The following is a 23,814-nucleotide window of genomic DNA, read 5'->3' as shown; positions in this document are numbered from 1 at the left end:
TCGAGACCCCTTACCTGTGGGGATCTGGGAACCCTTCCCTGGATCAAGCAAGTGACCTAGGTTTAACTCTGAGGGACTTTGCTCTACATCCTGGCATACCTACTGGGCCAGCAGAGGTTGATACTGGTGCTTTGCATCCCAAGGTTCAGTCTGAGAGAGTATAAGTACAGCCCATTATCCTGCATTTGGCTGGGCTTTGGAGACCCTACCTTAGGCCACTTGGGCCCTGGGGCCTTGGTTTAGCTACCAGAGAGTGTGAGTTCCATGCGCTAGCTTGTGGCTTTTAACTGGGCTCAGTGTGCATGTCCATGCCTGCTCAGGCCCTGGGGCCTTAGTTCGGTCAACCAGAGGGTGTAGGTGTAGGTACAGTGCCTTAGCCTGAATTGTTTGGCTGTGCTTTGGAGAATATGTCCACCCCCACGCCCATACTGAGCCTTGACTCTGCAGGGTGATCAGACGTCAGATCTATCACAGATCCACACTCAGGGCTCCCCCATGAGTCAGCAGATTCTGATGCTTGTGCTCTACAGCCCCCACTTCAGTGAGAGAGGGGGGGGCGGGTACCTCCTGATAGCTTGCATGTGGCTGGGGTTCTGTGGACAGGTGGAGTGGTCTGAGGTCAGATTCACCCATTCTCCTGGTTCTCTCCTAGGTCAGCAGATATAGATGCTGGCTCTTCACTGCACTCAGTTTAATGCAGACACTGAGTCTGAGATATAGGTCGCAGCTGCAGCCCATAGGCGGGTGATCATCCAGACTCTGGGGACTGGGCATCCATCCTCTGTGGACCAGTTGGATGGCCCGAGGCCAGACGCATCTGTGCTTTACACCATGTGGACCCTTCTCACCAAGGGTTCTCCAGGTCTTGTGGTCTGTAGCTCCTGGCCCTTTTTCTAGGCTCCATCCTGCCGCTCAGACACAGTGCATGGCCAGCGCCGCCATCTTGGATCTCCCCTGCTTTCTCATTGTTTGTGATGATTTTGTGACTATGATAGAGCAGAACACAAAAACTCAACTTGAATTCTTCTGCCATTGCAGGTCTGTGGCCCTTTGTTCCCATGGTTTCAAGGCACGATGAGGCACACTGGCTGTTGGAAACTGTGGACTTGGGTGGCAATGTTACTGCTTCCTGCTTTCACTTGTGTGACAGTCAGGGACAAGTCAGGTATGTGGGTCACCTCTCTACTTAATTGATAAATGTTATCTATAGTCCTTAAATAATTAAAAAAAATCCATTAAAGCAAATCTTGTAAAGGTTGGAAAGGCCACAGATTAGATCTGCTGATATACACTGGAGAAATCAGTGTTTTCTACCATTGACATTTGTATAGATCTTAATATTGCCCATGGCGAACTTTCACATTTTTCATGTGTATGTTATCTAACTTGTTCTATAATGGAAACTTGTAAATGTGATTATTTTCATGTATGTCTCTGTTCATATATCTGATATTATCTCACATTTTAGCCCTTAATATTTGTTCAAGTTGTAAGTCTGAAAGTTCAGCAGTAATTACAATTATCAAGGACATGTCTACCCTTAATTAAGAAAAAGTAAAAACAGTCTCTGAAGTGTAAAAAGAAATAAAGTTTAATTATATTTCAGCTCTGTGGTGTCTCAGATGAGGGAAACAAAAGATGAACAGATTTTTACAGGATTCAATAAAATAGATAATATTTATTTTCAATTATTAAATTTATGAATTGTCTTTTTAAATATTCCTAAAGGGCTTTCTGGCAAATTGGAGCATTTGTATTCATCTCTGACTTTTAAAATTAATTGTGCCTGGAAAGATTATTAACTTACACATTCTTCGTTTTGCAAAGTTGAAGGAAATACATTGGAGAGGCTGTTAGCTGAAATAAAATAGAAAGTTTCCATTTCTGCTGAGGATCAAATGAGATATATTCTGATTATAATCACACATGGTGATGTATCTTGAGACAGAATCTTAGTCTCTATAGTCTCTTAATAGTTTTGATGAATAGGCATAAACTGCCTCTCCATGACGCTTTTGAGTTTATGCACACACCAATTAAAATTGGCACTTATAAACATTTAACAAATATTTGTGCCTCTTGATTACTTATAAAAAATTTCACATGACACCCATTTCCTAAGACAACCTCCATGAAAGTTTAAATATTCTATTAATATACTACTATATTAATATACTTTGTGGTTGTCACAGTCTTGAGTAAAAGCACCTTTTCTTCAGCAAGAAATAAATGAGCAGCAATGTTTAAAAACTGTTGCCGTGTTAATGTAAAAAGTTACTTAGGGAAAAAGCAACTATGTTCTGATAATCTGCTCTCTGAAGCTTATGTTTCTTTAGGAAGAACAGGTGCTGTGCTTTATGACTTAACACAACTTTCTTGACTAGAAATGGAGTCGTGTGGTACAGGTTTTTGGCCATCTAAGGGCTTTGAATGGAACCATGGTTTGAAGGATCTATGCAGATGGTATCGGGTTTTGGTAAAAGAATCACCAGCAGGTACGGATTCCTGTCCAACAGAGGTTTCCATTTGCTGTGGAATCCCTGGTGACTTCAGTATTTTACATTTTTGACAAGTCAACCAGTTGAGTCTAATGCAAGATGACTGGGCAACAGCATACTTGGGCAAATTGTCACTTTTGAGATAATTAAATGCCATCTTATTTACCTTCTGAATTACTCCTTAGCTGGTTATCTTCTGTTATTTTGTCTTAATCTCTAGCTTTAGTAACTTGTTTATTATAAGACCTTTTGTTGTATTCTCTGCCTTTGATTAAAAACATAACTTTGCTGTATAAATTTAAAAAAAAAAGTTGTTAGCCATAAAGGCCATTGCCTATCAAATATCCTTAGAATCGAGTCATTTTACATAACCAAACTTCTATACTTTGGAATTCTTCTGAATATTTTTTCTCTACATTGAATATCATAGTTCTTTGATCAAGTTATATTGTACATATCACTACCTAAATGTATTCTAGCTCAAAATATCTTACTTAATTAGTTTCTTTGAATGATTTTCTATCTAAGAACCCAGATTGTAACTAGATTCACAAAGCACGTAGCACTGAAGGAAATTAATAAAGAAGACATTTAGTTTTCTCAAGCGATTCGGTGGAGGGTTGCCTGTAGAGTAAGAAGTGTATTCTGAGCATGCCATGGACATTGCTTCATCTCAAGTGTCATTTGCATTAATTGAAAACCAGCACAGCACCGTCAGAGGGACAGTTGGAGAAGATGACACATAGGGTCTGGCTTGGCAAGAGACTCTTCTTGTGTCCTGTCCTGTGTGTCTGATTCACAGTGCAAGGTTCCCTTTTTAGTTTCCTCATGTGCAGACCTGTGTGTGTGGTCACTAACCATTTACCGGAGGGAAGTGATTACATCTAAAAATAAAGTCTAGCAAATCTGAGGGAGAGGCTAAGGTTTCAGGTCTGGACTTGGTAAGGTTGTCAACAGTTTACAGTTAAAACTGAACGTGATACAGGATAACCCGAGTCTTCGTTGCTTTCCTTCATGCTCCATAGACCTTAATGTTTACTTGGAGTATCACTGCAGATAGGACAGAATTCAAGAATGCTATGAAATTTTCTATAAGAAAATAAATGGGAAAACCTTGAGTTCAGGCATTTCCAGTCTTTGATCAATCTTACATTGTACTCACATTATGGGACGAGATACATTTGTGAATTTTCATACGGACAGTAAATTTCCAGTTGACTGGTAGCTTCCGCTCAGCTGTCAGGGTGGAGAAGAAAAATGTAGTAACATATGTAAAATACTTGGCAAGCTTCAAGTTTGCTTTAATCAGTTGCTTCAAACTGGGTCCTCTATAATAGAAACTTCTATGGCTTATGGTTAGTTTCTTCGCATAATGTATGCTTAAGCATAAGTATTAAATTATTATGTAAGAAATCTTTGTAAAAACAGAAACACAGAGGGAAAAGCAAGGTGAAATAGATGGCAGGATAGCATCTGGGAGAATTTTTAAAAAACAATTTCAAACTTCACATAAACTGTCTTGCTGGTATCGAGAATGCTCACAGGCCCAAAGCCAAACACAGAAATGCCATTAAGTTGATTCTCTACCAACTGAGAGGAACAGGTTATCATTCTGAAGTATAGCTTATATTTATTAATAGACAAATCTCCTATTAACCTCTTATAGAATTTTTAAATACATATTAGTGTTCAGTATGGTACCACCTAGAAATCTTCATAGTGGCACATGTAGCATTTAACTCCTAACATTGGAAAGTGGAAGAAAGCATCCCAATGCCTAGAGAACATGCCTCTTAGCCAAGCAATTCCTCTCATTGAGTTTTGGATCAAAGCTAAGTCATGAATGGACTTGTGTGACCTTTAGTGACCTCTCCCTTAAAATAGCTGTGTGTCCCCTTATAATTTCTCATTTCCCCCCTCCCCCAATAGTATTTTTTGTTATGTTATAGTCCAGTATGCTTTGACTACTTTTGTTAGCCACTGGTTTACTCATAGCACAGAACAAGGCATATTCTCTTCTCATTTGGCAGTGTATATAGTAGCTTCACAAGGGCTCCAGAGCACAGCCAGTAACAATGAGAAGAGAAGCCACCTCACAACCTCTACCCAATAAAAATTCTGTTCTAGCCTTCAGAAAGAAATGTGACATACATAGCAGTTGTGCAGCTGGTCTTCATGTGGGACTTCCAACAGCAGGAGCAGAGGCTGTCTGTGACTCTATTGCTTGCCTTTGGATCCCTTTGTGCTAACTGGGCTGCCTTGTCTAGCCACAATAGGAGAAGATGTGCCTAGTCCTTGATATGCCAAGGAGGAACGGGGGGGGGGGCATGGAAGGGACTGGAAGGAGAGGAGGAAGGGGAAGCTGTGATATAAAGTAAATATGTTAATTAATTATTTAAAAAAAAGAAATGTGAGAGATGGCTCAGTCAGTAAAGGGTTTGCCTTTCAAGTAAAAGGACCTGACTTCAGTCCCCCAAAGTCACTTTTATTTTTTTAAAAGCTAAGCATGGTGGTACACCTTTGTAATTCAGCAATGAGGAGGCAGGGATGGTTAGAGTCCTGAGGTTTGCAAGTCAGCCAGCCTAGATTACATAGCGAGTTCCAGGCCAGAGAGAGAAGCTGTCTCAAATGGCTCCTCTGGCCTCCCTATGTACACATGCACACATCCACCCATGTACACACATGCACTTACACACACACACACACACACACACACACACACACACACACACACTACAGAATAGCTAAGGGGCCTTTACTGCCCATCTGTGACAAATTAAGCAGTTCCACGTCTGTGAACAACTAGTGTCTTTACTTCTCTGACTCTTATCTTAAGGAAAAGTCCTAAGTGGTATCATAGGTAAGGAAAGTAATTTTCCTCACTTAATGTTTGAGATTGATAAAAAGAACTATCAAATGAGCTAGATTTTAGCTAATGGTTTTATAAGTAAAATCGATTGCATACATTATGTACATGTCTGTGGTTATGAAGAAAAAGGAAAATCAAGGCAGGAAATAAGCAAGGGAAAAAGGTATGTGAGTATGTGAGAAAGTCATATCCCACTCTCCACTCTACTGTGGGGAGTGTTCTGTCCATTGGCTAGATCTGGGTAGGGGTTTAAGGTTTACCGCCTGTATTGTCCTTGGCTGGTGCCTTAGTTTGAGCGGGACCCCTGGGCCCAAATCTGCCTATCATAATGTTCTACTTGTAGGCTTCTAGGACCCTCTGGATCCTTCTACTTTGCCATTCTCCCATGCTTCTCTCATCTAGAGTCCCACTAGAATGTCCTCCCCTCTGTCTCAGTTTCCTGGTAAGTGAAGGCTTTGACCATGTCCCCTGGGGGGGGAGGCCTGGTGGCACTCAGAGGAAGGACAGCAGGTTACCAAGAAGAGACTTGATACCCTATGAACATATATACGGGGAGGTAATCCCCCTCAGGAACAGTCATAGGGGAGGGGAATAAGGGGAAAATGGGAGGGAGGGAAGAATGGGAGGATACAAGGGATGGGATAACCATTGAGATGTAACAAGAATAAACTAATAAAGGAGAAAAAGATAAGCAAGGAGTGTAGTGTAATTACTAAGGTGCCCTGGTACTCATCTCTTCTTGTCATACTTTCTGTCCTCCATGCTTCAAAGTGAATTATGTCATTCATTCATTTGTGTGAGCTTCTCAGCCTTGATCTGTTTCACTTTTGTGGGCAGCTGTTTTCCTCCCTCCCTCCTTCCTTCCTTCCTCTCATCCTTTCTTCTTTCTTTCCTTCCTTCCTCTCTCACTTCCTTCCTTCCTTTTCTCCCTTCCTTCCTTCTTCTCTCCCTTCCTTCCTTCCTCTCTTCCTTCCTTCCTTCCTTCCTTCCTTCCTCTGTTGATAAAGATTTTACTTGGCATATAATATTTGTACATGTTTCTGGGAGGCAGTGTGATAATTTAATAGGCTTATACATGTGTGATGATCAAATGTGGTTAAGAGAATTTATATGTTCTTAAACATTTCTTCCTATTGCAAGGCCTTAAATGTCTATTTCCTTATTGTTTATACAATTTATAATAAATTACTGTTAACTTTAATTGTTCCTTCTGTAGAACAGAACATTGAAATCCATTTTCCAAGATCCCTCTCTTTCCCTCCCTCTTCCCTCCTCGTCTATTCTTCAGTATTAGCTGCTTTTCTAGTTTTTGAGACAAAACACCTAGCATAAGACAGAAGGGTTTACTTGGCCCACACTTTAAGGGTTCAGGCATGGTAAGGTTTCTAGCATGGTAAGAAAGTCATGCTACAAGTAGCCTGAGGGAACTGCTCATGTTGCAGCTCAGTCAGGATGCAGAGAGATGAATGCTGATGTTTAGCTTGCTTTTTCCTTATTAGTCAGTCCAGAGCCCCATCCTATGGAATGATGCTGCCTGTAATTAGGCTTGGTCTTTTCTCCTAACACAAGTTAAGCCTAACAGAAGTTCCCTCATAGAAATACCAAGAAGTTTCCTGTCTAGTAGTCCCAGATACTTTCAGTTTGATCTTGAGCATCACTCGCTCTTGGATTCTCGTGACTGCTATTCTATCCTCTACTTCAATAAAGTTGAGTTTTCTTTCTGAATATAAACATGTAAACAAGAATAGTCAGCATTTTTCTTCCTATGGCAAGCTTATTTCACTCCATATAAGGTCCTCTAGGTAATATTCATGCTTCTGCCAGTGGCAAGACTCCCTTCAGCTTTATGGCTAAAATCCATGTGTGTATATGTACTGTATTTTCTTTGCTTGGTTATTTGTCAATAGACATTTTGGTTGATTCTATAGCTTAGCTGTTATGAATAGTATTTTAATAAACACAGAAATGGACATTTTTGATATAAGAATTTCATTCCATTTGGGAATATATATCTAGTGGTGAGGTAGTTAGGTCATATGGTGGTTCCATTTCAGGTTTTCTGAGGAGTTTCACACTATTGCCCACAAAAACCATAACATGTTTGTATCAACAGTTCTCTTCATCATCCTTATCTATTTCTTGTCCTTTTGGTAATAAGAATTTGAGTGAGGTGTTATTGAGTTTGGATCTGCATTTCTCTGAGCATTGGTAATGGTCAATATTTTTCTTTTTTGACTGTTGTACATTGTCCTTCAAGAAATTTAGATCATTTGTCTGTTTTTAATCAGATTCATCATATTTTCTGCTGTCAATATGTTAGTGTTCCTTTCATGGTCTGATTATTAACCATTAACCTTTACTCAGTTAAATAATTTGCAGATGCTTTCTTTCATTCTGTGTTGTCACTTTATATATTGTTTCTTTTGTTGTACATAGCTTCCCAGTTTTATACAACACCACACTGCTAATCCATAAACTTCTACTCAGCCATTTGAATTATATAATGTCTCCTCAATTTTAACAGTTCCAGGCTCTCTTAACTTCCACTGATTAATGCATGTGCTGTCAAACAAACTGTTGTTTCTATGAGGAGATTTCAGTGAGTCAGAATTTTATCTAGTTAAGCAAATTACTTGTCCTTTCTCCCTCTATTCATCTGCCTGCCAAGTCTTGTTGAGTCTTGTATCTCATTCTTCCTGCTTTTTCCCATCCCCACTGCTATCTTTGTAGTCCAGGCTAACATATCTCTTGATTCACAGTGTGGGAAAGCAAATAGAGTGGCCAGATAAAATCTCAAGCACCAAGCTAAATTTGAAGTTTAGAGAAATAGTGATGTTTTCAAGTATGCCTGGATGTTCTAGATAGTTTATCAGGCATGCTTATGTTTAAATGTTTTCATTATGTATCTGATGTTTGATTATGCATCTTCTATTTATTTGATATGTTGGGCAATCATATATGATGTCATGGGATGATTCAGATGGCCAGGGAAGGCAGAGCTCACATAGGGGCTTTGAAGTGGAGGTACAAACACCGTGAGAACAAGACTCATGGGCACCTGGAAAACAGCCAGCACAGAGGTTCTGAGGTAGAGGACTGCTCAGTATGAGGGAGAAATGCCACAAAGGCCATGAGACTGGAGCCAACAGAAAGGAGGGCAGTGGGGTAGAAGCACAAGCTACTGTGTTCTGTGTTTGTAAAGTCAAAAGCTAGACCATGGACTCAGGTACATTTACCAGAGCATGGCATACCATCCTATGAGTTCTTCTGGGAAATAGTGCTTCATTTTTCTATTCCCAGATAACATAAATAGACAGGCTTCTGCATCTAAAGCGTCCAAACTTTCTCAGAAAGACTTAACTCAAACTCATCTGAGAGCTCTGATAGAATCATCTCTTCTCATCCACAAGTGATACATTGCAAGGTTCCCAGTGAGCGTCTGAAATTATGGCTAGCAGTAAGCCCTACATACACTCCCTTTCTTATACATACATCACTTACCTACCATGAAGATCAGCTTATAAACTATGCTCCGTAAGAGATTAACAGTGGCAGCTGGCACGGAAATAGAAAAAAAAAAGGTTGATATTTGCATATTTGAGTTGATTTTGGGTTACTAAGATTTCATGATGTAAAACTCAGATCAGAGGGATGCTTGTTTGTTTGTTTGTTTGTGTGTGTGTGTGTGTGTGTGTGTGTGTGTGTGTGTGTGTGTGCTTAACAGGACAATCCAAATAAGACATATGTAATATTCAGCACACAGAGTAAAGTTAAAGAAGTTCAAAACCTGTATAAAACAAGAGAGAGAGAGAGAGAGAGAGAGAGAGAGAGAGAGAGAGAGAGAGACAGAGAGAGAGAGAGAGAGAGAGAGAGAGAGAGAGAGAGAGAGAGAGAGAGATCATACAGTGTAAGAGATACAGGGATACAGGTCCTCTCTATCTTTGAGCACACTTGTCTCTGTACCCAATATAACTTACTGAACTTACTAAGACACACAGACATTTTAGTATTGAGCATATTAAAAGAATTAAACACATTTTCTAAAAACTCTTTCAGTGACAAGTTGGTACCCTTTCACTAACTAGAGGGAGGAAAATGGGAAAAGAAAATTAAGCAGTATTTTGTAAGCATTTTAAATAATTTCTTTTTTCCAAACACTGATTTTTTTTTTAAATAACAGAAGTGTTTTATGCGTGCACAATATTAATTACTTTATTATACATGGAAGCCTGTGGTAGGCTGATTACACAACTGCAAACAACCAATGCTACTTTTCTGACATCACTGTATGCTATCACTGTAACAGGATATGCAATTTACAAATAGTATGGCTCTTGTGTTTTTTATTTATGACACACTATTATTAAAATGCAAATATGTAGAGATGCATATTTGCATATTTTTGAAATTTATGGATATTTTTATTTTATTATTTTGTTTTATTTTATTTTATATGTTTGAGTGTTTTGTCTGCATGTATGCATGTGTATCATATGAGTGTCTGGTGACTGCACATTTTAGAAGGTGTTCGATCTCCTGGAATAGGAGTATCAGATGGTTGTAAGCTGTCATGTGGGTGCTAGGAACCCAGCCTTGGCTCTATGCAAAACAAGTGCTCTTAACTGATGGGCTATCTCTCGGCCTCAGATACGTGCATTTTAGCAAAGTGAAAATGTGAATTATATCCTCATCATGAAAATGACTCATTTTCTTTTCCTATAGTCTATGAACTGTTATATAAACAACACTAAGACCTGGCCATAAGTTACAGAATCTTCACTACTCTGAAGCCTCTGTTTTTCCTTTTGCCTTTGTATACAAAAGAATTAATTCACCACTTGCTTCTCCCAAGCTAGAGTTGCAAAGGTGACTAGCTCATATTCTGTATGACTTTCAATAAGCAAATACAAATTGCTTAGGTAGTAAATCAATTGAAAAGACAAAATTGAAACAGATTTTAGCTGAGCTTAGATCTGAGAAGAAAGTAGAAACTTGAAGAAGAAGAAGAAGAAGAAGAAGAAGAAGAAGAAGAAGAAGAAGAAGAAGAACAAGAACAAGAAGAACAAGAAGAACAAGAAGAAGAAGAAGAAGAAGAAGAAGAAGAAGAAGAAGAAGAAGACGAAGAAGACGAAGAAGAAAGTAAAAAAAGATTGTTAACATTCTGTAAAATATTCTAGTGAATACTATTAAAACATCAACTATGTAACTTGGAATAGAAAATTCTAGATGAGAGGAAAGAGCAGACTTTTTTTTTGACAATAAAAATGTTGATTGTCTATGTTTGTTTTCATTTTATGTATTTTAGGAATCTTGTCTAAAATTCTTTGTCTATAACTAACTCTCTTAATATACATACTTTCTCCACATCATTAAAAATATATTTGATAGTGCTGGAGAGATGGCTCATAGTTAAGAACACTAGCTGATCTTGCAGAGGACCTGGGTTCATTTCCCAGAACCTACATGACAGGCTCACAACAGCCTGCAACTCCAGTGACAACATCCAATGCCCTTTTCTGGGCCCTGCAAGTGCACACGCATAGTTGCAGGCAAAGCACACATACACACTTAAAAAATGTTTTAAAAAGAAAGAAGTGAACTAGTCTCAAGATCTAGTAGGCCATGGCTACTGGTAAAATCAGAACAGGGACCGACAGGTGTGTAGATGTGTGTGTGTGTGTGTGTGTGTGTGTGTGTGTGTGTGTGTGTGAAAACAAGCCTTATTTTTTAGAGCACACATTTAAAACAGATGCTGGGAAAGCATTTCATTAAAGAATAAAGAGGATTTTTTAGGTATGTTATTATTTTGTATAAAATGCATTTTTGAGAGGAGATGTTCAGTAAAGAAGAAGGGAAAGTTGTTTTGTAAGAAATCTGTTCTTCTCTACTCTGCCACTGAGTAGATGTTTGATCTACTTCTCTGGGGTGACTCATTTTCAGGTGACCAGGGATCAGAGAAGTAAGAGATGTTTACTTAAAGGCAAGTGAGATAAAGTATGCAAAGTTGAGCTAGCTGATTTCCCTTTTGTTACCACTGGCTCCTCTCAAGATCACACCAGCCTCATACATGGGCCAGATCTTTTGAGCCATGTGTAGAGGAAATTAAGTCTGATAGTCATTTACATTAACACGTTAGCATGCATTTGCTAAATCGACTGTATTTGCTTATGAAAAACTAGCAGTGTATTCTTCTTAGAGAGAGGGCATTCATTACTCTGAAATACTCCAGAGACTCTCTAAGGGATAGAGTTGCTGTGCTTGGTCCTTTCTACCTGCGACAACATTTGAGTTGTATGCATAAGTCAAAAGGAGCATTGATATTTAAATGCACATGTATGCTTATATGTTTATATCTGAATATACTAACATAGCCAACTTGTGCTAGTTCTTCTACTCTTACATTAAAATGTATACATCAATATTTAAATATATTAGCACATGTAACTTATGATAGGCATTGGCACTGCTTTGTCATTTTTGTGCAATGAATTCATAATTCTTCATGAATTTATCTTATTGCACCTTAAATCTTAAAACAGTTGTAATTTGTTTTCCTCAGCTGTTTACAACAAAGCATGTGTTCTAAAGGTAGGAAATGGCATCAATGTTTTATAAACTAGTTTTAGTGGAGAAATATGTAAATATTGCTGCAAATGTTGAATTCAATTTATGTCAAAGCAGTGTGTTTATTCTATTGACACCAACATATATTTGCTAGGAAGAATTTAAATGACATTTGCAGTTTCCTACTGAAAACAGGCCACACACCTCCCCTCCAAGGTCTCTCAGCAGGGGTGCCCTTCTGCTGCCCAGGGATTGTTCTGCCAAGCACAGGCACTGATGCTGTCTTATATGTGCATATGGTGTGACTGCTGCGAAGTTCCTCTTTATTGCCATATAGAAATTCACAGCCAATATGCATTTTTATTGGGACTGTGTTTTTATTTAACTTTAATTTAAAAATTGTTCACAGATTAAAGTATTTCTCATGAGAACTGCTGTTTTTCTCCTTGTGCTGACATTTTGCTTGTATAGTCTAAAGTCAGTAAGCATTAAAAGCGCAACACACTGAAGTTTTACATGTCTATATGTACACTCATGTCATTATTGCTTAAATAAAATCATAAAATATATCCAGGATTCTAGAAGATCCCTGTGTACCTCCTCTGAGGCGGTACCTCTCCATGGTTATCACTCCTCTGAAGCAGATTGGTTGTACAACCATCACATAAATGGGGTAGGTTGCATTTATTCAGGAGAAATGACACTTCCCCACTTATTTTATTTCCAAACAGTTTCATGTATCAAGTCAAATCTCCCCGCCCTCCTCCCCCCAATACCCCCAATACCCCCTACCCCTTCCCGGCTATCCAGGTCTTTCCTTGTTTATACTGCAGGATGTCCTCTTGTTTATGAACCTCTAAGTTTGTAACTCTATGAGCAATGATTGCATGGACATTCTTATCTGAAAAGGCCATTTGCATTCATGTTTTGCTTTCACGTCTTTTGGATCATTGAGTTTCTCTTACTTAAAGTTTATGCATCATTAGCTTCAGTAAATATTGTCAAAACACATCTTTGAAGTGGTTGCCCCATGCTCCACCACCACACAGCAATGCAGAAGAGCTGGAAATGGGACCATTTGTCAAGTCCTCATCAACACTTGGAAAGACAGTTCTTTTAATTTCAGTCCTGTAATGGCATCTTAGTAGCTTCCTCTACATTCCTTGATGACTAGTAAATGGAACACCTTTGACTATGTGGGCTGGTCATTTACATATTCTGTTTTGTGAAGTGCTTAAAGTGTTTTGAGCATATTTGAAGCAAACTTTTCCATGTTTTGCTCCTTGGTGGGGCCTCAGGGTTTCTTCTGGACACAGTACTTCATAGGATATTTTCTCCACTGGGTGGTTTGCCTCTTCTATTTAAGATATATTTGTTATAAGTACCTTCTCCTATTTATTGCTCATCTTTCTACAATCTGATCTTTTGATTAACAGGTGTTTCAATTTTAATGAAGCCCATTTGTCAATATTTTCTTTTGTCAGTAATGCTTGTCTCTTTCACAAAAAAATCTCTGCTTCTCCAAGTTCACAAAGGTTTATGTATTACTTAACCTGCCTTATGTTTTACTTTTCACATTTATAATTTATTTCAATATCTGCTTGTGGTGTGAAGAATCAAGGTTCAGTGTTTTTCTATATAAATATATAATACCAAAGTCCGGTGAATGAAGAGACACTCCATTTCCTGCTGAATTGCTGTGGTCTTTTTGCAGTAAATGAAGCTCTATGTGGAAGGGTCTGCCTTTGGACCTCCTACTCTGATTGACCTGTCTTTCTACATGGACACCAATGCCATGTTAAAAGAATTCCTGATATCTCATGGTTTATCTTTAAGTTGTTGTTCAACTTTGCTTTTAGCTATTTTTGTTTCTCTGTTTTTCCATTTAAGCTGGAGAATATGCTTGTCAGTTCTCTCTCTCTCTCTCTCTCTCTCTCTCTCTCTCTCTCTCTCACACACACACACACACACACACACGCACACACACACACACACCTATTGGAATTGGTATTTTAATTGTCACTCAGAAAGAATATGTTATTTGATTTTTACATGTAAAGTATGTGATAGCACTACTTAGGCTTTGAGGCCCTTTAACTAGAATATGCTGATTGCTTGTCTTCAACTCTAGGTCTGAGATATAGTTGTCAAATGAACTTCCCTGGGTCATTCATTGATTGACTGGAAAAGTAGAGATTTTCACTTTCAGGAAGCAGATGGTTGGTTTGGTTACAAGAAGTTTATTTCCTGTCTATACTATAAAATTTAAGACATGAAGCTCAAACATAAACTTTAGATGCGGAAAATTGAATTTGAGACTGAACTATGTAAAAAAGCTTAATGTACTTACTTAAAGACTGTAGGTGTACTGTTGTATATTTGCTGTGGCGTGATTTGAAAATTGGGTGGCAGTTCTGTCTGCACTTCATTTGTAGGTTATAGTCTGAATCATATTTAAAAGCATTAGTTGAAAGACTAATGTATGCATAGACATCACTACATTTCTATGATGTTGTTTTATTGGACACGTAAATTCAGCGAGTAGAGACTAACTTTATCTTTATCCCATTGAGTATTATTGACAAACTTACAAAGCATTAACTTTCTCAATATTTATAATATAAAAAGATCTTTGCTTTCTTATTAGAATTAGTTTCTTCTGTTCATGTTACCTTCTTCTATAAAGGTTTAGAATCACTTGATAATAAAGCCTGAATAAAGTTATGATAAAATATAGCAGTACTTCACCTGCTTGACTGTCAGAGTATACATTGGTGAGGGTAATGAAGCTGTGACTGTTAGCTCATTTTTATTGTCAAGTATATAGAAACATATGGATGCTTGAATAATAGTGATAAATATTAGCCAACCAATGGACAAGCAATATTCTAGATATTTTATATGAACAAACATTAAATCCTCACAGGATGGGGATCATCATCTCCACTTTATAGAAATTTAATAGAATGGTTCAACTTATTTTTATTTTCACTTTTATCTTGTTTGTGATTGCATGGTAGTATTTCACTTTATTTGGAAAAAGTTTGGCATGAGATTTAGTTCAAATAATTTGTGCTTTTCAAAATAGAAACAACCTGCCCTATATTGAGAATGGAGGAATATCAAGATGACAGAAACAAGCTTGAAATTTCAGGTAAGTGCTATGACTCTTTGCTAAGTAGCACTTTGGGCAAAATTATCACCAGATAGCCATGTTTTTTTACATCATTATCAGAACTTTTCTGGGATTCTTTCATAGTGGCCAGATGGTGTGTGGATGAGGCCTTATAAGAGACTGTACTAGGGAGTGGGGTTTCAGAGAGGGTAAAATATATTATCCCATTGAAGGGATAATTATTCTACCTATCTCTTTAGTATGTCTAATGGTAAACACACTGTCCTAGAGCAGCCCCTCAGCCAGCACACTGATCCTGCCCAGATGGAGTGTTATGTATCCACCAAGCCAGAGATTTTTAAAAAATATATTGTATTAATTTATTCATATTACATGTCAATTGTTATCCCATCCCTTGTATCCTCCCATTCCTCACTCACTCCCATTTTCCCCTTACTCCTCTCCCCTATATCTGTGACTGAGGGGAACCTCCTCCCCCTGTATATGCTCATAGGGTATCAAGTCTCTTCTTGGTAGCCTGCTATCCTGCCTCTGAGTGCCACCAGGCCTCCCCTTCCAGGGGACATGGTCAGATATGGGGTACTAGAGTTAGTGTGAAAGTCAGTCCCCACTCTCTACTCAACTGTGAAGAATGTCCTGTCCATTGGGTAGATCTGGGTAGGGGTTTGAAGTTTACTGCACGTATTGTCTTGGCTGGTGCCATAGTTTGAGAAGGACTCCTGGGCCCAGATCTGCCCATCATAATGTTCTTCTTGTAGGTTTCTAGGACCCTCTGGATCCTTCTATGTCCCTACTCTCCCATGCTTCTCTCACCTAGAGTCCCAGTAGGATGTCCTCCCCTCTGTCCCACTTTCCTAAGACCATGGTGATCTGATATGATACAAGGTATTATTTCAATCCGCTTGTATCTGTTGAGGCTTGCTTTGTGACCTACTATGTGATCAATTTTGGAGAAGGTTCCATGAGGTGCAGAGGTATATTCTTTTTTGTTTGGATGAAAGGTTCTATTAGACCCATTTGATTCATGGCATTGGTTAATGATGCTATTTCTTGGCTTAGTTTCTGTTTTAATGACCTATCTTTCTGTGAGAGTGGGGTGTTGAAGTTTCCCACTATTACTGTATGGGGATTGATGTGTGGTTTAAGCTTTTTTAAGCTCTTTTACAAATGTGGGTGCCCTTGTTTTGGGAGCATAGATGTTCAGAATTGTAATGTCATCTTGGTTGACTTTACCTTTGATGAGTATGAAGTATCCTTCCTCATCCTTTTTCATTAATTTTGGTTGAAAGTCTATTTTGTTCGATATTAAAATGGCTATGTCTGCTTGCTTCTTGTGACCATTTGCTTGGAATATTTTTCCAGCCTTTTACCCTGAGGTAATGCTTATCGTTATGGGTGAGATGTGTTTCTTGAATGCAGAAGAATGTTGGACCATGTTTATGCACCCATTCAGTTAGTCTGTGTCTTTTTATTGGAGAATTGAGACCATTGATGTTGAGAGATATTAATGACCAGTGACTGATAAGAGTCTTAATTTTGGTGTTGGTTCCAGTAGAACGTTTGTGTGGTTTTGTTTTTGTAGTGGTGTCATTATCTATTTCCTGTGTAGTTCTGGTTGTAGGTTGTCCCTTTGGGAAGGAGTTTTCCTTCTAGTACCTTCTGTAAGGCTGGATTTGTGGATAGGTACTGTTTGAATTTGGTTTTGTCATGGAATATTTTGTTTTCTCCATCAATCGTTGTTGATGGGTAAAGTAATCTGGCCTGCCATCTGTGGTCTCTTAGGGTTTGCAGGCTCTCTGTCCAGGCTCTTCTGGCTTTTATGGTCTCTGCTGAGAAGTCGGGTGTAATTCTGATAGGTTTGCCATTAAATGTTATTTGGCCCTTTTCCCTTTCAGCTTTTAATATTTTTTCTTTACTCTGTATATTTTGTGTTTTGATTATTATGTGACTGGAAGTTTTTCTTTTCTGGTCTATTCTATTTGGTGTTCTGTAGGCCTCCTGTATGTTTATAGGCATCTCTTTCTTTAGATTGGGGAAGTTTTCTTCTATGATTTTGTTGAGAATATTTTCTGGACCTTTCTGCCATCTTCTCTTTCCTCAATGCCTATTATCCTCAGATTTCTTCTTTTCATGGTGTCCTTGGTTTCTTGCATGTTTTGTGTTGGGATTTTTCCAGATTTAGCATTTTCTTTAATGGTTGCTTCAAGATCTACAATTGTATCTTCTAGACCTCAGTTCGTTCCTCCATCTCTTGGATTCTCTTAGAAAGGCTCGCCTCTGTGTTGCCTGCCTTCCTCTCTGCATTCTCGTTCCTGTTTTTCTTCTGTCTGTGTGTTTATCATTGAATCCATTTTCATCTTCAGATCTTGAACTGTTTTATTGATTTCCTTCATCTGGTTGTTTGTATTTTTCTGAAAAATTTCCAGTGTCTCTTCTATGTCTTTCACTTGTTTGGCTGCATCTTCCTGCATTTGATTATGAATTTTGTTTCCTACATGATCATCCTCATTACTAAGGATTTGAGGTCATTTTCTTGTATTTCCGTTATGTTTGAGCTCTCTGGGTTGTTTTCTTTGGAATAGCTGGGATCTGGAGACGCCATATTGTTTTGTTTTGTTTTGTTTTGTTTTTTTGCATATGATTTTATGCTGTCCTTTAGTCATCTTGCCATCTCTGTTTTCGGCAGGTAGCTTCCAGAGTTGGGTGGAGGGAGTCTGGGGATAGATTCACCCTTTTTCTCATGATTTCCCTAGGCCGGAAGCTCTGATGCTTCACTGGTCTGGATGGCAGGAGGCTAGCCCTGTAGTTTGGGTCTCTCACAGCTAGTGATCCCCAGCTCTCCTGTACTTTGAGTCCTGTGATCGTCCTGGGTCTCTGAATGTGCCTTGCATCAGGCCAAAGTGTCCACAGCCTTCTGGGTCCCCTTGTAGCACTGGAGCTCTCCAGAGACTGAAGCAGGTAGGGCTGAGGGTTCTAACGGCCACTCTACTCCCTGTCTCCCCGAGATTTCCTTAGTCCTGGAGCTTTAATGCTCCATTGGTCTGTGGTTCCCGGTAGCATTTCAGAACCTAGATGGCTCACAGAGTCCAGGTTAGTGTCATGGGGCCCAAACTGCAAACACACTGAATCCAGTTTGCATCTCTGGACCCAAATGGGTCTCTGGACATAATCCATACACTTAGTCCAGTTAGCGTTGAGTCTAACCAGTGTCTCGGGCCCAAACTGCACACTGAGCTCACCGAGTTCAGCTAGAGTGTGCCGAGCTCAGCTAGAGTCTCAGGAGCCTAACTGCTCGCCAAGCTCAGCTAAGGACTCTGAACCCAAACCGTGCACCAAATTCAGCTAGGAACTCTGGGCCCAATCTGCGTGCTGAGTCCAGCCAAAGTCTCAGGGTCGGGACTGTGTGCCAAGCTCAGCTAGAGTCTCTGGGCCCAAACTGCCCTCCAAGTCCAGCTAGGTTCTCTAGGCCCAAACCATGCCCTGAGCTCAGATAGAGACTCTGGGCCCAAACTGCACACCGAGCTCAGCTAGAGTCTCAGGGCTGAACCATGCGCCAACTCCAGTTTGGGTCTCAGGGCACAAGCCACGTGCCAAGTTCAGCTAGGGTCACGGGGCCCAAATCTTGCATTGAGTCCCCTCTCCCACAGCAATTCCCACCAGTCACCACACCACTCACCTCTGCTGGAGGGTTCCCAGCTGCAATCCTCAGCCGCCGCCGCTGCCGCTCTGGTCCAGGAAAATCCGCACTCCTCCTGTGTGCAGGGATAGGCGGGTTTCCTGTAGTTTGGTCCTTTTGAACTGTGGAGTACTCCTGCTGTAGTGGGATGGGGAGCTTGGTGTTCCTGGTTAAGAATTCTGTGCAATTCCATGAATCGTTTACTGGAGTTTCTAAACACGGTCCTCGCAGCTCGTTGCCATCTTGGATCTCTCTCCAAGCCAGAGATTTTATCCTCCTGGCCAGAAGGAAAGTGTTTCCCCTATATGAGCCTTAGAACCACCTGCCAACATTACAGGTTAAGATAATAACATTCACATAGAAATGGAAGGTAAATGCTGCAGGAAAAATACTGACAGCAGAGTTCTACATTGTTTAATCTCAGGATAGCAACAACTTTCCTTGGTGCAGAACAAAAGTTGTGTAAAATCACAAGTGCCGTGGTGACTCTGTTGCAGTTTTGAAAAGAGAAAAGAATGTTGATGAGATATTTTAGCATCCAGATATTGTTATGGTTTCCATACAACTTGGGTGTAAAATTTTTATGTATTTTTCCTCTTTTCTTCTGTTATTCATGTTGTCTTTGGTGGTTTTATTGCTATTGTCATTTAGTTTGTTTGTGTTTTGACAGCATCATCCCAGGCTGGCCTCAACTCAGGATCTTCCTGCTTCGGCCTCCAAAGTGTATTCTAGGATGGAGCAACCAAACAGCCAGCTTCTGATTTTCCCTCTTCTCCTCACTTCCCCTTTCTTTTTATATTCTTTTTATGTTTTTCTCTACTTCTCTCTCATATGCAGGATGATAACACATACATTGCATTTCAATTCTAAGCATTTTCCCACATTCATATAATTCTCCTGAAGTATGGTTTTTGTAAGAGGCTGTTTAGATTTTAAGCCAGTGACTACTATTTTTATTCTGCCCAGTTTCCTATTTATACTTTAGAGATGGTACAATGAACTACTGTAATAATTCACTTAAGTCAATTCCTATTAAAGCAAAGTGATATTTCATTTCTTAGGGAACATCTGTGAGGAGCAAACTTGATGGTGAACACTTGCGGTCTTAGCACTGGGGAGCCTGGTGTGGGAGGCTTGCTTTGCATTCAGACTAAGCAAAGCCAACAAGAACTACATTTGTGAACTGTTCTTTAGAAAGATGAGTATACCTTCTGCAGAGAATTGTAGTCTCCCATATCCTAAAAGGAAAATAAGAAAAAAGAAATGGAGCATCTTTTCTGATTTCAGACAGGAGGATTTTATTTTTAAATCAGCCAACCTGTGGATATGGATAAGAAAAAATCCTGTTTAAAAATCAATGTGTCTGTGAGTTTATTGCTGGGTTTAATAATGTGTCACATTTTACAGGCTTTGATCTGGGAGAGAGCTTTGCTCTGAGGCATGCATTTTGCGAAGGTGATAAAACCTGTTTCAAATTGGGAAGCACACTTCTTATCAGAGACACTGTGTGAGTAAACTAATTTGTTTTCTTCTCATTTTAATAATACTACAAAGTTATCTTTTAAGGGTATTCCAAATTATTGCTTAAAAATATAAACACTCAGTAGTGTAACAAAATACTGTAACGAATATACTACTTAGGTATTTGTCATTTGTAAAACTATGCAATTTGATCCTTTACATGCACAAGAAAATAGTTTTTTAAAAAGTAAGTACATTTTGAGAGAAATATTATTAGCATTTAAGGTAGACCTAACTGATATCATATTTTAAAATGTGAACTTGGAAACATAAGGCTCAATGTAGATTCAGAGACAAAGACTGGTGCTGTATTTATTCCTGTATATGCCATGTCTCATGATGAGTCAAAATAATAGTTTAGCCTTGGTTGCTTCCTTGGTACATGAAATAGAACTTGTATTTTGCAGGGCTTTTTTTTTTTATATGTCTTTGGGTCAGACATGAACATTCCCGTGTGTAAACACACCATTGTGCAGAGCACCACAGTGCCCCTGAGTTTAGCGTGCAGCATAGATGTCTTTGTGTGAGAACAAATATGACATGCGCGAATGTTCTCACTTTCATCACACATCTTGTCTATCCTGCATTCTTTATATAGACTAAGTTCATAACTCATTTTCCCATCTAGAAAGGTTTCTTTCAAGCTTCCTGTTTTGTGATGCCGTAGATAGCTTTAATTTAGTCACATTCTTCTGTTCACTCATTGGTGAGAAACATGTTAAGAAAGAGCATAATTTGGTGTTGGGGGAATATAGGGAGTTAATGTCATGGAGGGGACTTTCATCAGGTGCCGTAAGGGATGGCTGTTCAGGTGACCTCATGAGCAGGCACTGAGGGCAGCCCAGCAGATCCATGCTTGGTTATGCACATGCTGTAAGGAAAAGCAAGATACATGGTATTTCGTGCCTGTGTACGTGTTTGTACAGGTCTCTCTCTCTCTCTCTCTCTCTCTCTCTCTCTCTCTCTCTCTCTCTGTGTGTGTGTGTGTGTGTGTATGTGTGTCTGTGTCTGCGTGTGTGGTGTGGGTGCATGGGTTTGGAGGGAGGGAAAGAGATTAAATAGTAGTAATAACATTTATTAATAAAATTAGGAAAGGCAATATATTCTGCTCAAAAGTTAGCTGCATTATTTTTCTAACTTCTTCCCCCCCCCGCCCCCGCCATTGATTTAAATCCCAGTAAGTCTGGCAATGTGAGGAAACAATTGATTGGAGTGGTTCATTTTAAATTCACTGGATTTTTATGAAAGCAGATTAAGCTGATTTTAAAAGTATTACCACTATTAGGGTGATGCTATTCCTTCTCTGAATCCACAGGATTATAAATATTAGGCATGAATCTAAATTTGTTTTCCAACCGTTGGCTCTAAATAATGCCCCAGTCTCTGGACAATCAATGAAAGTGACTTTTCAGGCTCTGCAGAGCATAACCCTGGTTCCTCTGCGACAGGAAACTAGAGGGTGTCTGGTTAAGCTGACTACCGAGTGTCAAGTCACTTGGCTCATCTCCACTTACATTTCACGCACTGAGCCAAGTATGCTAAGATGCTTCTCTCGCATGATGCCATTTTGATTTTTCAATGGGCCTGGAGTAAAGTTGCAGCTATTTATATATTTGTAAATAAGCTGCCTTGCAGATTCAGCATGGGAAAAGACAGATGGTATTTTATATGGAAAATTAAAATGTTTTCTGTGCCTGAATTTGCTTTTATTGTTCTGACCTGTTCCACTTAACGTTTGTAAGGGAAGAAGCCTCATGAGTGTGGGCATCAGAAACCTACCTGAGTACACTCAATAGCTTCAGCCTGCCTTCGAGTGAAACACCACCAGTGTGCTCAGCCAAGGTTTCTCAAGATATCTATACTTATATCCAACCGTTGATATCTATATTACTGTACACTTGGAGGCATATTGACCCAAAGGTGTCTAGAGAATTTAGTGTGTTTTTCTTGATTTGAAACTCCTGTCCATTTCTTCAGTATTTTTTCCACTAACTGAGCGTGTGTATTGGAGATTGACACTTTAAAAGATTCTGGGTGACATACTATCTAGTTGTCTGAATTATCTTTTAAGAGTAAGTTTTTTTTTTCCCTACTCTACTTAGGGCTCTTAGCCTCTTTAATAAAAGAAGTTAAGGATGAACTCAAATGGAATCTTGAGGACAATTTTATTAGTGCTTAAAAGAAAAACTCTCAGATAGGGCAAGCAGATCAACAATTTCTATGTACTGTTGATCATCAGCTGCCCAGAGAAGAAGAATGGGAAAGAGAAATAGAAGAAAGCCATGTTTTCTTGAGCCAGCCTGGACACAAGTGTGTCAGCTGAGGCAGACACGTGGACACATGGCAAGGATTAAGGAAGCCCAAGGTGTCGGGAGAAGCTTGCTTAGTTGATAGTATAAAGATCCCATATAGATATTAAAAAGAAAAGAAAAGGTTACACTTTGCCGTGTGTAATTCAGAAAAGCGAATGGATGAACTCTGTTGCATGGGCGCACTCTGTAAGACACTGTGCTGTGAGGAGCAGTCTGGGGAAGGAAAGGTCAAGTATTTCATTAAAGGAAAACTAACCCATCTATCTTTTTAGCTTAGCTTAAGTGGGGGAGGGCCTACCTTCCTAGGAGTTGGACCTTGAACAGGTGACTGATTTGGCCCAACTGGAATGCTATGTCACCACCTAGATCAGAGATTATGTTCTTCTAGAAGGAGTTGTTTCTTAAATGAGCTTTTATTGCTATTCTCACAATACAAAGGTGATGGCTCATAAAATTTGAATTTCTATGTATTGTTGATCCTAAAGTCATGACACTCAGAGCTGGATTGGAAAAAGGAGAATAAATTTCAAGCAGTGAATTTTCTGATTTATTATTGATTCTAATACGGTAAATCTCCCTATATCTCAGGTTGCTTATTTATTTATTTATTTATCTATTTAGTTAGTGTCTGTTAGAATACTGCAAAAGTGGATTTTGGGGCCACATTGATTCTGTAGATTTTTAGAAGCACCATGACTCATTAGGGGGAAAAATGTGGAGTGCTCAAATGAGTTTCAAATCTGCAACCTCTCTGATTTATGATAAAAATCTAGAAGTTGGTAGGCTTTGCATTTGAAGTAACACCTATCAATGGGAGTGAAGTGATGCTACGTATGAAAAATATCTAACTAGTAAGACTTTGTGAGGTAGGATAATATCCTTTACTTGGTATGTGTTTATGGGTATGCTAAATACCTTAGTCTTTTACAATACTAAAAATATTACCTAGAACGGAATAAATATGTTCTGATTTTTGTTACCAAAATGATCTCTAGTGAGAGCAGTCATCTTTCTTGTTTATTTCTTTAATTTATTTATTTGTTCATTTTGCATGCCAGTCAAAACCCCACTCTCTGCTCTCCTCCAAGTCCTATCCTCCCACCCACTTCCCTCATATACCCCCCACCCCATCCCCGGGGAACAAACCCACCCTGACACAGCAAGTTGCATCAGCACCAGATGCCTTCTCCTTCACTGAGGCTTGGGTGACAAGGCAGCCCTGCTAGGGAAATGGGGCC

The 23,814-nt window shown here is 39.2% G+C and overlaps 1 protein-coding gene across 6 annotated transcripts in view; it reads left to right on the top strand.

Annotated features, from left to right (window-relative positions):
* COL19A1 (collagen type XIX alpha 1 chain) overlaps positions 1-23,814 on the top strand; it is a 324,524-nt gene that overhangs the window by 11,519 nt on the left and 289,191 nt on the right. For all 6 annotated transcript variants that reach the window (XM_084755183.1, XM_084755182.1, XM_084755181.1 and 3 more), the window contains exons 2-4: positions 1,039-1,165; positions 15,020-15,085; positions 20,151-20,250. In XM_084755183.1, the coding sequence (XP_084611309.1) occupies positions 1,075-1,165; positions 15,020-15,085; positions 20,151-20,250 (257 nt within the window). In that variant the 5' untranslated portion in view covers positions 1,039-1,074. The remainder of the gene's footprint in view (positions 1-1,038; positions 1,166-15,019; positions 15,086-20,150; positions 20,251-23,814) is intronic.

This window comes from Acomys minous (assembly GCF_964271855.1).
Source record: "Acomys minous genome assembly, chromosome: 13".
Lineage (NCBI taxonomy): Eukaryota > Metazoa > Chordata > Mammalia > Rodentia > Muridae > Acomys > Acomys minous.
The sequence above is the reverse complement of the archived record's forward strand: the minus strand, read 5'-3'. Positions and strand labels throughout refer to the sequence as shown.